Genomic DNA, 14,266 nt, shown 5'->3' with positions numbered 1-14,266 from the left:
GTATCAATGGCTGGAAAAGAAAATCAGTACAAATATAGATGAAAGAATATAGGGTAGAAAAAATAAAACTGGAAACAACTAAATAAAGAGGAGATGCAAGATTATTTCTAATCTAAAACATCTGAATTGACAATGTATTACGTATATATTAACTTATAAAGCAATATATATTCTGATGATGATCAAAACATATATGTAAAGTATAGTGTGGGTAGGTTGGTGGTGGGAACTCGTTTGTCTTTGTAATGTCTTTGTATTTTTTGTATTGTCTTTATATCTCTGTTTAAAACTCAATTATATATATATATATATATATATATATATATATATATATATATATATATATATATATATATATATATATATAAAAGGAAATATATGATTAGTCAAATTAGAGAAATGAAATTCGGCGACAAATTGTTAAAGGAAATTTACAAATAAAACATGTGTGTGTGTGTGTGTGTGTGTGTGTGAAATTAAATGTATGCAGAGTTAACTAAGATGTGCATAAAAAAATGTCCAGCATTTTCCCATTTTTTTTCCCTGAAGAAGGTCTGCTGCTGCTCCTATTACAGGCTTTTCTCAGTGGCTTAGTGGTTATAATATTTGATACATTGAAGATCCTTGGTTCAAAAGCTGGTATTTTTAAAATGATTATTTTTACTTTCCTGAACTATTTTTTGCTGAGCTCTATCAGTGCACTGTTTTATTATTTTTTAGTCATCTGACATAATGGTTTCACAAGCAGCTTCCCAGGTTTAAATTAATAGATTCTGCATCTAATGTGGAACTTAGCAAAATCCTTTCCAAGCAATATATACATTATTTGGATCAAAAGTAGGCATACTTGCTGAATCTGTTAATAGCTGTTTCTTGGGTTACATCATAGCCAGTTGGCTCAGGAAAATATATATTTGAGGCAATGACAGGAGCGCTATATTTCTAATGCAGATGGCTGTCATGTAAGGTCAAGAAAAATTACAGTTCATTCAAGAAATAACTGGCAAATACAGAAACACTACCCATATGAGATCCAAATGCTGCTGCCCGTCTCTACTTTCAACCTTTATTTTTAAGGTTTTGGGTCAGCCCCTAAAGTTAAAAACTAGCATGGTCCTCTCTCTATTGCCAATCATTTCTCCACTAATGACTTATAACATCTTCTAGCCATTGTTGAGCTGACAAAACCCATTTTCATTAGCACTGTATCAGCATATTGATGGTTGGATGTCTCTGCAATAAGGCTACAGCATCAGGCTGTATGAGGATCAGTATCAGGAAAATCCATGGTGTTACTCCAGCAATGTGTCTCTTGGCCCATCGTCTGGAGACTGAAGGGAGTACTGAATGAATAAATGCCATCCTTGAAGAATATCTCTGATGCTTTGTTACTCAACAGCAGGACAACTGGGTGGACGTGCTTCTGGTGGCTGAGTTTTCACATACAGTAATAACTTGCAACACATTTCCACCCAAGCGACCCCCTTCTTTGCCAGTTACATCTTTCATCTGCACCTATTCCTCTTAGCCCCATTGGGCTCTCCCATCCCTGTGGTGAATGTATTCCTCAAAGAGCTTCAGGCTGTGCACCACATGCTGAAACACCAGTTCAAAAAAGCCAAAAAGGATTGCAAGAAGTTTGCTGACTGCCACCACAGAGACATTCCACCGCTATTTGTGGGGCATCAGATTCAGCTATCCACGTGACACCTGCCTTCAAGCCAGTTATCCAAAAAACTAGACCAAAAAACTGGACCCTTTCCTATTGAAGCCATGATCAACCTTGTCATCTTCCGGCTAACATTGCCTCAAAGTAATCTACCCAATGTTCCATCGGTCCTTACTGATGCCTATGTCAGCAGACAGTCCCCACCATCCCACCACACTACCACTGGGTCCCGTGGCCACACAGGGACATCCAGAATATGAGGTATTTGGATTCCTGTTGGATGAGGGGATGCTTTCAGTACCTGGTGGCTTAGAAGGGCTATGGACCGGAGAACTTAATGTGGATGGATGCCAAGGATAAGCACGCTCATCTGGTATGGACACCAAGTACCTGGAGTGCTCTGGTCTGCATGGTTCTGGGAAAGGGGGCCCTGTGTGTGGGATAGTGTAATGACCCCATTGGATCCCAGTTTGGAGGAAGAGGAGGAGTTGGAACCCAGGACCGTCTGATGGATATGGCACGTCTCCCTTGAAATGTTTGGAGAGGCCAGAGGCTGAGAACAATGCTGTCCCAGGGCCCTCAGGCATTGGGGGAGGTGTTTGACCAGCTGGAAGCCAGGGGGAGTTTGTCAGGAACAATTGTTTGCTTTGGCTTACACTCCCCCAGCTTTCACTTGTGCTCTTGTCTGTTTCTTGCCTTTGCGTTGTGGACTGCCTTTGGCCTTGTGGACTTGCTTTGCCTTGTAGACCTGCCTTTGACCTTGCCTTACCCGGTGTTGACTTTGGACCTTGTCCCATGAGCTTGCATCCTCTCTTTGGACTTCCTTTGTTCTTTACCAGGTTTGGGGGACTGAGGTAGTGTGGAATGGAGCCTTGCCAGTTTGTTGGGCCATTTGTTGTGGCCTTTAAACAGAGCAATAAAGGACTCTACAGTATTGATGCCTGCCTCTGCCTAGATGACTTGGGTCATAACAGGAGCCCTTGAAAGCCGCCCCCCCCCCCCGTTTACTACAGCCATTAGCAAACCCAAGTACCTCTTGGAAGGAAATTTCCATGGACTTTATCATGGAATTGCCCAACAGCTTAGGAAACACTGTCATATTGGTCATCACCAATGTTTTCACCAAACAGGTTTATTTTGTTGTCTGTCCCAAGATCTCCTCAGCACGATCCTTAGCCAAGCTCTTTGTGCAACAAGTTTACAGACTCCATGGACCCCCCAAAAATCATCTCACTCAGAAAAAGTGAATTTACATTTCACTTTTGGCAAGAGTTCTTGAAACCTTTGGGGACTTCCCAGGGACTGAGCTCTTCTCACCACCCCCATATGAATGGAACCAATGAACGCACAAATGGCATTTTGGACCACTACCTCTGATGTTATGTTAACTATCAACCAGACAACTGGGCACAACTTTTCCCCTTTACAGAAGTGGCATATAACAACACTGTGCACACCAGCACCAGATTCAAACCATTCTGGGTGGCTACCGGCCAAGACTTTGTCACTATGCTGGAACTTCCTCAACAACAACAACCCTAAAGCACCACCCTCGCTGAGTGGATGAAATCCCTCCAGCACACTTGGTCGGTTGTTTGCAAAGCATTAGACAATACAAGGGAATCCCATAAAAATACACTAAAAAGAAAAAGCAGCCGCAAATCAAATTTAAAGTTGGAGACAAAGTATTCCTCTCAATCAAGTACTTTCCCCATCATCAGAGTCATCAATCTGGTGACTGTGGAATTGAACCTTCAGCGCATCCACCTGGTATTCCACTGTAGCCTATTAAAGTCTGCTAGCACATCCCCCTTGCATCCTGCAATGAAGCCACCACCAGCACCCATCCTTATTGAAGAACACTTTGAAGTTAAAGGAAATACTGGATTCATGAATTCACAGAGGCTGACTCCAGTATTTAATCCTTTAGAAACATTTTCTAGCCTCTGAATCAGAGTGTATTGATGCCCCACATATGCAATCCCCATGCCTCATCCGAAAATTCCATACCCTATCATACCCTATCAAACCTAACTAAATATCTAACATCTTTCTTTTTCTCTTTCTTTCCAGGATTAGCTCATTTTTCAAGGGGACAGAATATCAGAACTGCAATCCTTCACTTGCACTTATGCTTTGCTAGATACCAGTCTATATAAACCATGGGGGGGGGGGAGGGAGCTGTGGGAAGATGGGGAAAAGTGAATGAGATCTTCATGTCATCCCAAGATATCCAAAGGCCATGGACCTGGGAATGGAATGCAATGCTTATCCACCTACTCAACTGTTACAGGGACAGTTACCAAAACATCACCTTCAAATATGACTGGACAATGGGAAGATAGTGGGAGTGGACTGAAGAAAGGTAGGTAAAATGAGGACCCAGATTGTGGGGGCAATAAGCTTTATATAAATATACAAAAGTATGAAGGCTATTGCTTAACCCATTGTAAGCCGCCCTGAGTCTCCGGAGAAGGGTGGCATATAAATTAAAGCAAAAAAAAAAAAGAAGGAAAAGTTAACTAGGGAATCTTCATGCACAAACTTTTAGTTCTGGCTTTATTTACTGTAAGTGCTTGGCTTTTAGTAAAACTAATCTTTTTGCTACAAATGGAGTCAAAAGTGTTTCTTTCCAAAGGGACCAAGCTGGGCCAGGTCTGACATCCAGGAAACTACAGATTTATCAGCCTGACATCAATACCTGGGAAGATTCTGGAAAACATAATCAAGCAATGAATCTCCGAACACCTAGAGGCAAACAAAGTCCTAATGAACAGCCAACATGGATTTGTCAAAAACAGATCTTATTGCATTCTTTGACAAAGTGACAAAATTAGTGGACCAGAGAAATGCTGTGGATATAATTTATTTGGACTTCAGTAAAGCATTTGATAAAGTAGACCATAACCTACTACTAGATAAAGTAGAAAAATATGGGTTAGACAGCATCACCACCAGATGGATTTGTAACTGGCTGACCAACCACACTCAACGTGTAGTCCTCAATGGCACTACTTCTACACGGAGGGTAACCCAAGGCTCTGTCTTCGGCCCAGTACTCTTCAATACCAAAGGATCTTTACAGACCTGAAGATTGGGCCCTATCTAACAAAACTAAATTCAATGGTGAAAAAAGTAAGGCCCTACATTATGGCAAGAAAAACCGAATGCACAGTATAATACAGAGGTATAATACAAACTACACAAACACACAAAATCTCACAAAGCTGTATGTGGAATTTTGTGTGTGTAAAGTATGAAAGTTGGTTTTTTGCGTTTTTTGTGGCTGTGTGAGGTTCCTGCTTGTTGCAGGGGCCATTTTGGGTCTAGCACAGCTGCTTTTACATTGTGGGTGAGCCAGTTGTGTTCTGTTGTGTGTGTGTAAAGTGTGAAAGTTGTTTTTTGGGGCTTTTTGTGGCTGTGTGAGGTTCCTGCTTGTTGCAGGGGCCATTTTGGGTCTAGCACAGCTGCTTTTACATTGTGGGTGAGCCAGTTGTGTTCTGTTGTGTTGTGTGTGTGTAAAGTGTGAAAGTTGTTTTTTTGGGCTTTTTGTGGCTGTGTGAGGTTCCTGCTTGTTGCAGGGGCCATTTTGGGTCTAGCACAGCTGCTTTTATATTGTGGGTGAGCCAGTTGTGTTGTGTTGTGTTGTGTTTTTTAGGTTAAAAAAGGGCGAAGAAGTGACATTGACTTGGCCACACCCACCTGACCAACAAGCCATGCCCTCCCAGTCACCTTACCAAGCCACGCCCACTAATTAAGCCACGCCCACAGAACCAGTAGCAAAAATTTTTAGATTTCACCCCTGATCTAAATACTAGTGTAGGAAGAAATATCCTTCAGGGTTCAGCTCCAAGTGGGGAAAAAGATACTAGAAACATGGAGACTGCTTGGAAAGATGGCTTAATGGTGGACAGGATCACATGGCTTGAGTTCCTGAACAGAAAAGGGGACGAGACGCAGTGAGTCCCCGGGTTTTATGCCCTCTCTGGCTTTGAACTTCCTGGGGCCCAGAAAGAGTATCCTGGTTGCTTGTCAGACTCCCAGGGGGTGGGGGTCTTAGCTAACCTTGCTGGTTGATGTAATCTTCCCAGGTGCCATGTGGTGAGTTTCTGTTACTAGATGGGTCCTATTGTGTTGCAGATGATGGTCCATTGACAAAGATTGAGTTTCTGTCTCTGGCCCACTGACAAAAGGTATGGGCAGGAAGATGGGAGCTGCTTCGTCTTTAAAACATGCTTCTCCATTTCTCATCCAGGGAAACATAATATTCTGCCTTTTTAATATTTCCTAAAATATTTCATTCTTCTAGGAAAGGGGCGGGTGCTAACTTCCTACACTAGATTACTTGAAGATTAGAAATTCAAGTAAATGAGGGGAGATATGATATTGTTGCCAACTTAGAACTAAGGAGAAATTTCCTGACAGAACAATTAACAAATGGAACAATTTGCCTGCAGAAGTTGTGAATGCTCCAACACTGGAAATTTTTAAAATGTTGGATAACAATTTGCCTGAAGTGGTGTAGCATTTCCTGCCTGGGCAGGGGGTTGGACTAGAAGACCTCCAAGATCCCTTCCAACTCTGTTATTCTATTCTATTCTATTAGGTCTTCTGTTCTCATGCACAAAGATTTTAATGCAGAATATTTTAAGTAATTTTATTATTCCACCAGATGTATTATTTTTGCTTCTAGATTTCTTAGCAGAAAATTAAAATCACAAATTCAATTAAAATTATTTTTACTACAATCTTATTTCTCAATTTTAACAATGCTAATTCAACTTGCCAACAAACGTGCTACCTCTTTTCCTTCTATTGGAGTAAAAATAGTCTCCAAACTGCTCAAAAGAATTAGGGTCAATGTTCTATCTCTTGAAAGAAAGCATACTTTCATGAAAGAAACGATCCCAACCACGCGCGTCAGTCAAACCCGTTGAGCATGCGTGGAAAATAGAACCCATTGTGACGTCCGCGTAGACGCGCATGCTCTTAGTACCTTATCTGCAATGGTGTGGCATCTTTTTCATGCGTCCTGTTGTGGGAAATTGCGGTGCTACGTCGTGTCATGTCAGCGGCTTCTAAGGCAGCCCTGGGGGTTTCTGTCCTGCTCTCGGGCGGAGTCATTATTGGTGTCCACGTCCAACAGAGACGTCTCAGAGAGGTAATGTCGAAAGATTTCTCATACAGTATAAACTCCTACTTCCTCGTTGAATTTGGGAGCCATTTTTTTTCTCTCGGGTTAGAGGTAACAGCTATTCCACAGAAAAGCTATGGAGGAATCTGCTGTTTTATATTGCTGTACTAGGGAATTTCCAAAACGTTTTTAAAAGCATATGTAATTCCGCCGTTTCTCTTTCAAGAAAAAAGCCGCATTTAATGATTTTTCCTTCCAATATCTCTTCTGTGAAGAAAAGTTAGGGAGTTTCTAAATATATGTTAGTACTTTCTAAGGCTTATACTGAATTTGGACTGGAAGAAACTCCGAGGGACAATTTTACTTTTGCTCAACTTGAATGCTTCGTTGTAAGGTTTTTGTTTTCTTCCTGGAAATCTAAACAAGCCTTTATCATTTTCCTAATTAAGGTATCTTGTAAAAAGCAAGCAGTAACTTGTATCTTTATATTATATTTTTGTTTTTGGGCAGGGTTTACAATTTACAATGGCTTAACCTCAGTTCTTTGCAGAGAGTGAAAGAAGAAACTAATATTAAAATAGTATTGTTGCCAAAGTTAATTCCACTTAAACATTTTGAGAATTAAACAGTGTTAGAGAATGAGAAGTTTGACTCAATGATTGCTAGATGGAATCTTCATACAAGTTTATAGGAAACTAAAAAATTTCCTGGAAAGTTGGTATCTGTTTCTCAAAAACTGGATACTGCAACTTATTTTTACTTCATCCTTTTTTTGCTAACTTTTTTTCTGGTTTCTTGTTAAAACAATGTACCATACAAAATAGTATTACAACTAGTTTCATTTTTTATTTTTAATAGTAATAATACAAGTTTGATTTTTCAGTTAAATCTTTTAATCTCTGATTTCCCACAAGTGTAACTGAGGCTTTTATGTTCTAGGTAGTTCTCACTAATTGGTGGCAGCTGGGACCAGCAATACCATCTCTACTTTCATGATCCTGACTTTCATGTGCTAAGCAAATCCCACATGCATCCCACAGTCTGGTTGTCATTTTCTTTCAGCCCTAGGAAGGAGACAATGACAAAACACTTCTGATAAACCTTCTCAAAAAACCTGCAAGGACTTGTCCAAGCAGTTTCCTCCATGATTGAATGGAAAAAAATATTTTGCAAATATATTATATTTTAGCCTAGAGAAATTGTTAACTGTACTCCACTAGGGAGATATGGGACTGACAAGAAATGAGGGGAGGATCAGAGATATTGTTCAGGACCAGTAGCTGCACCAAATTCTATGGAACAGCTTCCCACAAGACATCTGATATTTATGGCTATCCTCAAAGTTATAGCCCCTGTGGTCATGTGATAAAAATTAAGACATTTGGTAGTCTGTCTGCATTTATGACCATAGAGTGCCCTTCAACTCTCCTCACCTGCCTAATTTCCCCTCCAACTCTGCTCTCCTCTGCTGTCTTTTGTCCTTGCTGCCCTGCACCCTACCCACACCTCAGTGGGAGGAAGAAGATGGCAAAGATAATCTGGGGGCTGCAGGATGGAGTACAGGGTGGTGGAACAGCAGGGGCAGTGGAGTTCAGAGTGACCCAAAAAGCAGAAATGAGAGGAAATGGATTGGAGAAGTTGAAGTGAAGGGGAGCATGCTAGGGCAAAATAAGCATGATAGCATAATCTTGGGCTAACAACTGCAACCAGGACTACCAAAACTGCTGTTGCTAAATGGTGTGGTCACATGATATTTCACCTAACAGATAGTCCTCAAACGACAATTGAAATGGAACCTTACAATTCCCCTTCTGTGCTCTTCCCAGTGCGGTCATTAAGTGAATTGGGAGACATAGTGCAGATCCTTCCCCAAGCCTCCTAAGGCCTTCCCCACCCCCTGAGGCATCTTGTGCTCTGCTTCCTGCCCTTGGGTCTGTTTCACACCCATAGACCCACATTCTCCTTACCCCACGTCACCCATTGCACCTTTCGAACATCTCTGGAATTTGTGTTAGAGAAGCAAAGCAGGTCTCATTGTTTCTGGCCTACATGGTGCAATCCTGGAAGTGGCTGCCATTTTCAGGTAAGCTGCCCTGAATAGTGGGCACTTTGAAAATGGTGGCGGCTTCTGGAATCGTACCATACAGCCTAGACACGATGAGGCCTGCTTTGCTTTCCTAACATGAGCTCCAGAGATCTTCAAAAGGTAAGTGAGGAAGATGTGGGGCCTGGGGGGCGGGATGCAGGCCTAAGGACTGTGGAACCTGATGGGGAGATAGGCAGGAAGGTGCTGAAGGGTCCTTGCAGTCAGTTGTAAGGGCAAAGGACTACAGGGGTGCTGCAGAAGTCATAATTTTGGAACTAAGTCAGCTTTTGGGTGGTCCACTGTAACTCTGAACAGTCACTAAATGATTGGTCTTAAGTTGACTACCTGTAGTTCTTGACTTATAACCATTTGTTTACCAATCTTTCAAAGTTACAGTGGCACTGAAAAAAGTAAGTTATGACCAGTCCTTGTATTTACAACTGTTTGGATCATCCCCACGGTCATGTAATCAAAATCTGAATGCTTGGAAATTGGCATCTATTCCAGTGTCTCAGTCATATGATTATCATTTGTGACCTTCCCAGCTGGCTTTGATTTCTCACAAAATCAGTAGAGGAATTCATATAATGACCATGGGATTCACTTAACTTCAGTGAATCGCCTAATAACTGGGGCAAAAAAAACCTATAAAATCACATGCAAGTCACTTAATCTTACTTAGCAATGGAAATTCTGATGCCAATTGTGGCTGTAAGTCAAGGACTACCTGTATATGAGTAGATGTAGTCCTCAACATATGGCCACTTGTTCAATGACCATTCAAAGTTATGATGGCCCTGAATGAAGAAGCTTATAACCTGTGACCTCAATTTTCCTCCCAATGTGATGAGGTGGCTGACCCTACTGTATGTGAATCAGCTGATAGCTCTGCCAGGTCTCAGGAAGAAGGCTTGGTGTGGCCAGCAACTGCTTCACATGCAGTAGGGTCAGGCCTGGTGCACCTTAACAGTGAGAGGAAAATGGCAAAGACCAGCTGGTTGTGGCAGGGCGGATGGGTTAAAGCACACCGCACTGCTTGGCCAGTCAGGTAGCTGATGTGGCTGAGGCTTACTCCCTGCTGCTGGCCTGGGCTGAGATGGCTGAGGCTTCCAGGGATGGCTGCAGCTTTGTGCAGCACTACAACTCAGGCATCTTGCACTGTGTCACATCAAGAAGCCCTTGAGCCAAGCATATTTTTTCCCAGCCTATCAGTGCTTGTGGCATACTGCAGCACCCCCAGTTTGCATGTAACTTGTGCTGGGCCTCCCCCAGGGGTGAAATGCTCCCAGTTCGGACTGGATCGCCTGATCTGGTAGCGATGGGGCCGGTGGTTCAGAGAACCAGTAGCAAAAATCCTTGCTGCCCCCCCCCCATACCCAGCTGAGCTGCGCAATCATCACAGGCTTTTTTAAAAAAAAAATTAAAGCATTTTTTCTACAACCTCTTCGGCTGAAAACATGCTTTTAAAATTAAAAAAAAAGCTGATGATTGCGCGGCTCAGCTGGGATCGTCAGAAGCTTTTAAAAGCATTTTTTCTACAACCTCTTCGGCCACTCCCACCCAGTCACATTACCCACCACCACCAAGCCATGCCCACAGAACCAGTAGTAACAAATTTTACATTTCACCACTGACCTCCCCCCTTCCCAGCCTACTGTATCCCTGTGCTTCTTACTGAAAGTACCTCATCTAGAGCTGCATGGCATCTTGTTTATGACATGTTGCTTAGCTGGAAGTTTGGTCCAAATTATAATCATAAGTCAAGGGTTAATGTATTTTTTGCTTATTGTATATTTTTTTTCCATAAGGATCTGTAATCTAATTAATATTGTATTATAATTTATGTATATCTGCTAAAAACCTATGTTGCAATATATATTAGTTTTGAAGAATTCTTAATTTTATAGCAAGTATGATGGATCTTTTCCAATCTTTTAATAATAATATATCTTTTTTTCAGAGATTACATGAAGGCGTGTACAGAGATCTTGAGAGACAGAAATACAAGGAACATTTTAATCTTTTAGATAAACATACTACTTTAGCCTTACAACTTGAAACAGAGAATAGCACAATGCTAATGGCAAGAAAACCCCAAGCATGAAAAGAAAGAGTTGTCATAATTTTCTGTTAACATAATTTTATTATCATATTTTTCAAGTCAAATCATTATTTTGATCATACTTTTTAAATATTAGAAGAAAACATTTTTATATAGTGAAAATAATTCTCCATAGGCATAATGGATAAAAATGCATACATGACTAACATGATGACTTGTCATGATGATGAAGCTACAAGAGCATCTCCTTCAGAAGGACTGGAAGAGGGGGAAGTAGAAGGAGAGACTCTTCTTATAGTAGAATCTGAAGATCAGGCATCAGTGGATTTGAGCCATGATCAAAGCGGGGACTCTATGAATAGTGATGAAGGAGAAACATCCTGGGCAGAGGAGATGTCTTATTACTGTGAAAGATGTCAAAAATGGTTGCCAGCAAGTAAGACTTCTTAATTATATTGTGTCCTTTGTGAATTTGAGTTTCTCAAAGTTACAGTTATTACTCTGTTTTGCACATAAGCACATATGTCCATGTAGAATAGTGTCTTAACACAAGTTTAGGTATAGGTATTCCGTTCTACCCATTTGGTGTTTTTTAGAAATGATCAATTAGCTTTGTATGAACTGCAGAAGCCTGGAGGTATAATACTTCTTAAAGTAAACAACATTGAAATCATTTATGCTTACTTCAAAATAAATGACACAGATCCCAATCCTCTTAAGACACAAATAAATTGTTGCATAGCAAATTCATTTTAAAAAGCCTTAAACATATATTAACTATTTGAACTTACTTTAATCAACATTTCTTTGTTGCAGAGCAGAGAAAATACCTGCATTTGTTTTTCTATGAGAAGCCATTGAGAAATTCAAGGACTATGGTGTTTAGATGTTCAGAAAGATCCAGAAAGGCAGCAATCACAAACCACTTCCATTCCTGTATTAAGAATATTCCATGAAGACAGGGCCTTCAAAATAACAGAATCGTTTAATGTTTATTTGTTAATTTTTATGTGTGATTGATGGCAAGCAGTTTCCTTCAGGTGTTTAAGTTGGCTTGCATTTCCCTTCATTCTTATCATGACAATCCTATGCCCAAGTTACCCAAATGAGTTTACACAGTTGAGGAAAACTTGAATCAGGTACAATACATTAACTAATAATATCTCTCCCACCCTCAAGGTAAACAAAGCTGGAAGACAGACAACTTTTCAGACAGACAACTTTTTTTTTCCAATTTAATCATTTTTATATGCATTATCAAGCAAAATCAAACATAATACTTGCTATTCAGAAACCCAGTAAAAAGCATGTGTACTGTTTTTGCTACTGTTATTCTTATAATCGTGATTGTTAACTAGAAAAAGGGCTGCTGCTGTTTTAACTGTATAAATAGCATTGACATTACAGCAAAACGGGGTATGCACAAAATGCACACATCCCACCTAGAAAAAAAATGGCCCAAATTAACATAGAACCTTTGTATTTTTAAATGCACCCTGAAACTTAATATTGATAGAATAGAGTAACATTTATAATTTCTGTTATGGTCCATGAAACCATACTTTGTATTAGGCATTTATTATAGCATTTCAATTTCAATCAGAATAGAGCTGGAAGGGACTTTGGAGGTCTTCTAGTCCAAGCCCCTGCTCAAGCAGGAGACCATTTCAGACAGGTGGTTCAGTCCAGTCTTTTCTTAAAAACGTCCAATGATGAAGCACCTACAACTTCTAAAGGCAAGCTGTTTCACTGGTTAATTGTTCTCACGGTTAAGAACTTTCTCCTTAATTCCAGATTGCTTTTCTCCTTCATTAGTTTCGATCCATTGTTTTTTGTCTTGCCTTCTTGTGCTTTGGAAAATAAGTTGACCCCCCTCTTCTTTGTGGCATACTGCTATCACATTGCCCCTAGTCCTTCTTTTCTCTAGACTATCCATAGCCAATTCCTGCAACTGTTCTTCATCTGTTTTAGTCTCCAGGCCTTTAATCATCTTAGTTGCTCTTCTTTGCACTTTTTTCAGATGTTGAGAAGTCTCAACATCTTTTTTGTAATGTGGTGACCAAAATCAGATGTAGTGTTTGAGATGTGATCTTATGAAGGATTTATAAAGTGATACTAATGATTTTGATTCTATGCCTCTCTATTTATACAACAAAGGATTGTATTAGTTTTTTTGGCTGCTGCTGCACACTGCTGGCTCATGTTTCAGTGATCGTCCACTAGGACTCCAAGGTCCTTTTCAGTTACTGTTTTTGAGCCAGGTTTCGCCTAATCTGTACTTGTACCTTTGGTTTTTCCTGCCTAGGTATAAAACCTTCCTTTTCTCCACATTTAATTTCATGTTGTTTGATAGGGTCCATTATTCAAGTCTGTAAAGATGTTTTTGGATCCTGAGCTTGTTTTCTGGGGTGTCGGGTATTCCTGCCAGCAAATTTGATGAATTCCCCTTCTATTACCTCATCTAAATCATTTATGAAGATATTGATGAGTACTGGGCCTAAGATGGAACCTTGTGGCGCCTCACTGCTTACTTCCCTCCATGTATTCCTCTGCGCATGTCCAAGATGGCCGCTCCCAGCTGAGCGGCGGCGATACTCGGGGGATATCCCCCGGGTTTTGGGGGTTCCGGGGGTTCGACCAGCTAATTGACCCCCATGTCTGGTGAGGGGAGCTTCTCACCAGTCTGTGTCATCTTCTTGAGAGCTGGCAGCTCTCCAGGACACGATGGCCACGAACGAGACGGAGACGGCTGCGCTGCGGCTCTATGAGCGGGGAGAGCGCCCTCAGCGCCCTCGGCATCTCCCCGCAGCTGCCGAGCTAGTGGAACGGGCGGTGGCGGCGTCGGCGATGCAGCCCCTCCCTGGAGCTTCAGGGACTCCGAGGGGATGACAGGGGCTTCCTGTTAGACCCAACGGTGGACGGGGATGTTTTAAGAGCTGGCATCGTCGGGATTGGCACTCGCTTTAACACTGGGACGAACGGCTGGGAGAGATAACATCAGAGAGGCCGGAAAGGGACAGGAGCCTGAATAGGGAGAGCGAGGGGCATCCTGACCATGATTTGAATCAGACCATCAATGTTTGTTTCTTGGAACTGCCGGTTACAGCTATGGATGGGAGGCCCACTTGGAGGGGGCCCACTCCTGGTCCTTCCAGAGGCTCCCCCCTCCCTCATTTGGATGGGGGTGAGCTAGAAACATTGCTGTTTGATGGTCACAAAAGACCTTGGGCCAGGCTTTTATGCCTTACGTGGTCTATCAGCCTCCAGGAGGCCACTTATCATCTGGAGATGCCTCTGAATAATATGATACGATAC

General features: G+C 41.5%; 2 protein-coding genes across 3 annotated transcripts in view; both read left to right on the top strand.

Annotated features, from left to right (window-relative positions):
• The first annotated feature begins 3,723 nt into the window (after positions 1–3,723).
• On the top strand, positions 3,724–10,993 carry PET117 (PET117 cytochrome c oxidase chaperone). Its single transcript, XM_060686752.2, has 2 exons — positions 3,724–6,830; positions 10,850–10,993. The coding sequence occupies exons 1-2, from the start codon at positions 6,735–6,737 to the stop codon at positions 10,991–10,993; spliced, it is 240 nt and encodes a 79-aa protein (XP_060542735.1). The 5' UTR covers positions 3,724–6,734.
• Positions 6,748–14,266, top strand: part of KAT14 (lysine acetyltransferase 14) — a 102,968-nt gene continuing 95,449 nt past the window's right edge. The window contains exons 1-2 of one of the 2 annotated variants that reach the window (XM_060686743.2): positions 6,748–6,830; positions 11,127–11,387. In XM_060686743.2, the coding sequence (XP_060542726.1) occupies positions 11,132–11,387 (256 nt within the window). In that variant the 5' untranslated portion in view covers positions 6,748–6,830; positions 11,127–11,131. Of the gene's footprint in view, positions 6,831–11,126; positions 11,388–14,266 lie in introns of those variants that run through there. The other variant, XM_060686746.2, reaches the window with a different exon arrangement.

Source organism: Pantherophis guttatus, chromosome 3, assembly GCF_059756535.1.
Source record: "Pantherophis guttatus breed Tessera chromosome 3, ASM5975653v1, whole genome shotgun sequence".
Taxonomy (NCBI): Eukaryota; Metazoa; Chordata; class Lepidosauria; order Squamata; family Colubridae; genus Pantherophis; species Pantherophis guttatus.
The sequence above is the reverse complement of the archived record's forward strand: the minus strand, read 5'-3'. Positions and strand labels throughout refer to the sequence as shown.

Coding starts and splice junctions, on each gene's coding strand:
- PET117 (XM_060686752.2), top strand. CDS start 6,735: ATGTCAGCGGCTTCTAAGGCAGCCCTGGGGGTTTCTGTCCTGCTCTCG. Junction 6,831..10,849: donor AACAGAGACGTCTCAGAGAG/GTAATGTCGAAA, acceptor TCTTTTTTTCAG/AGATTACATGAAGGCGTGTA.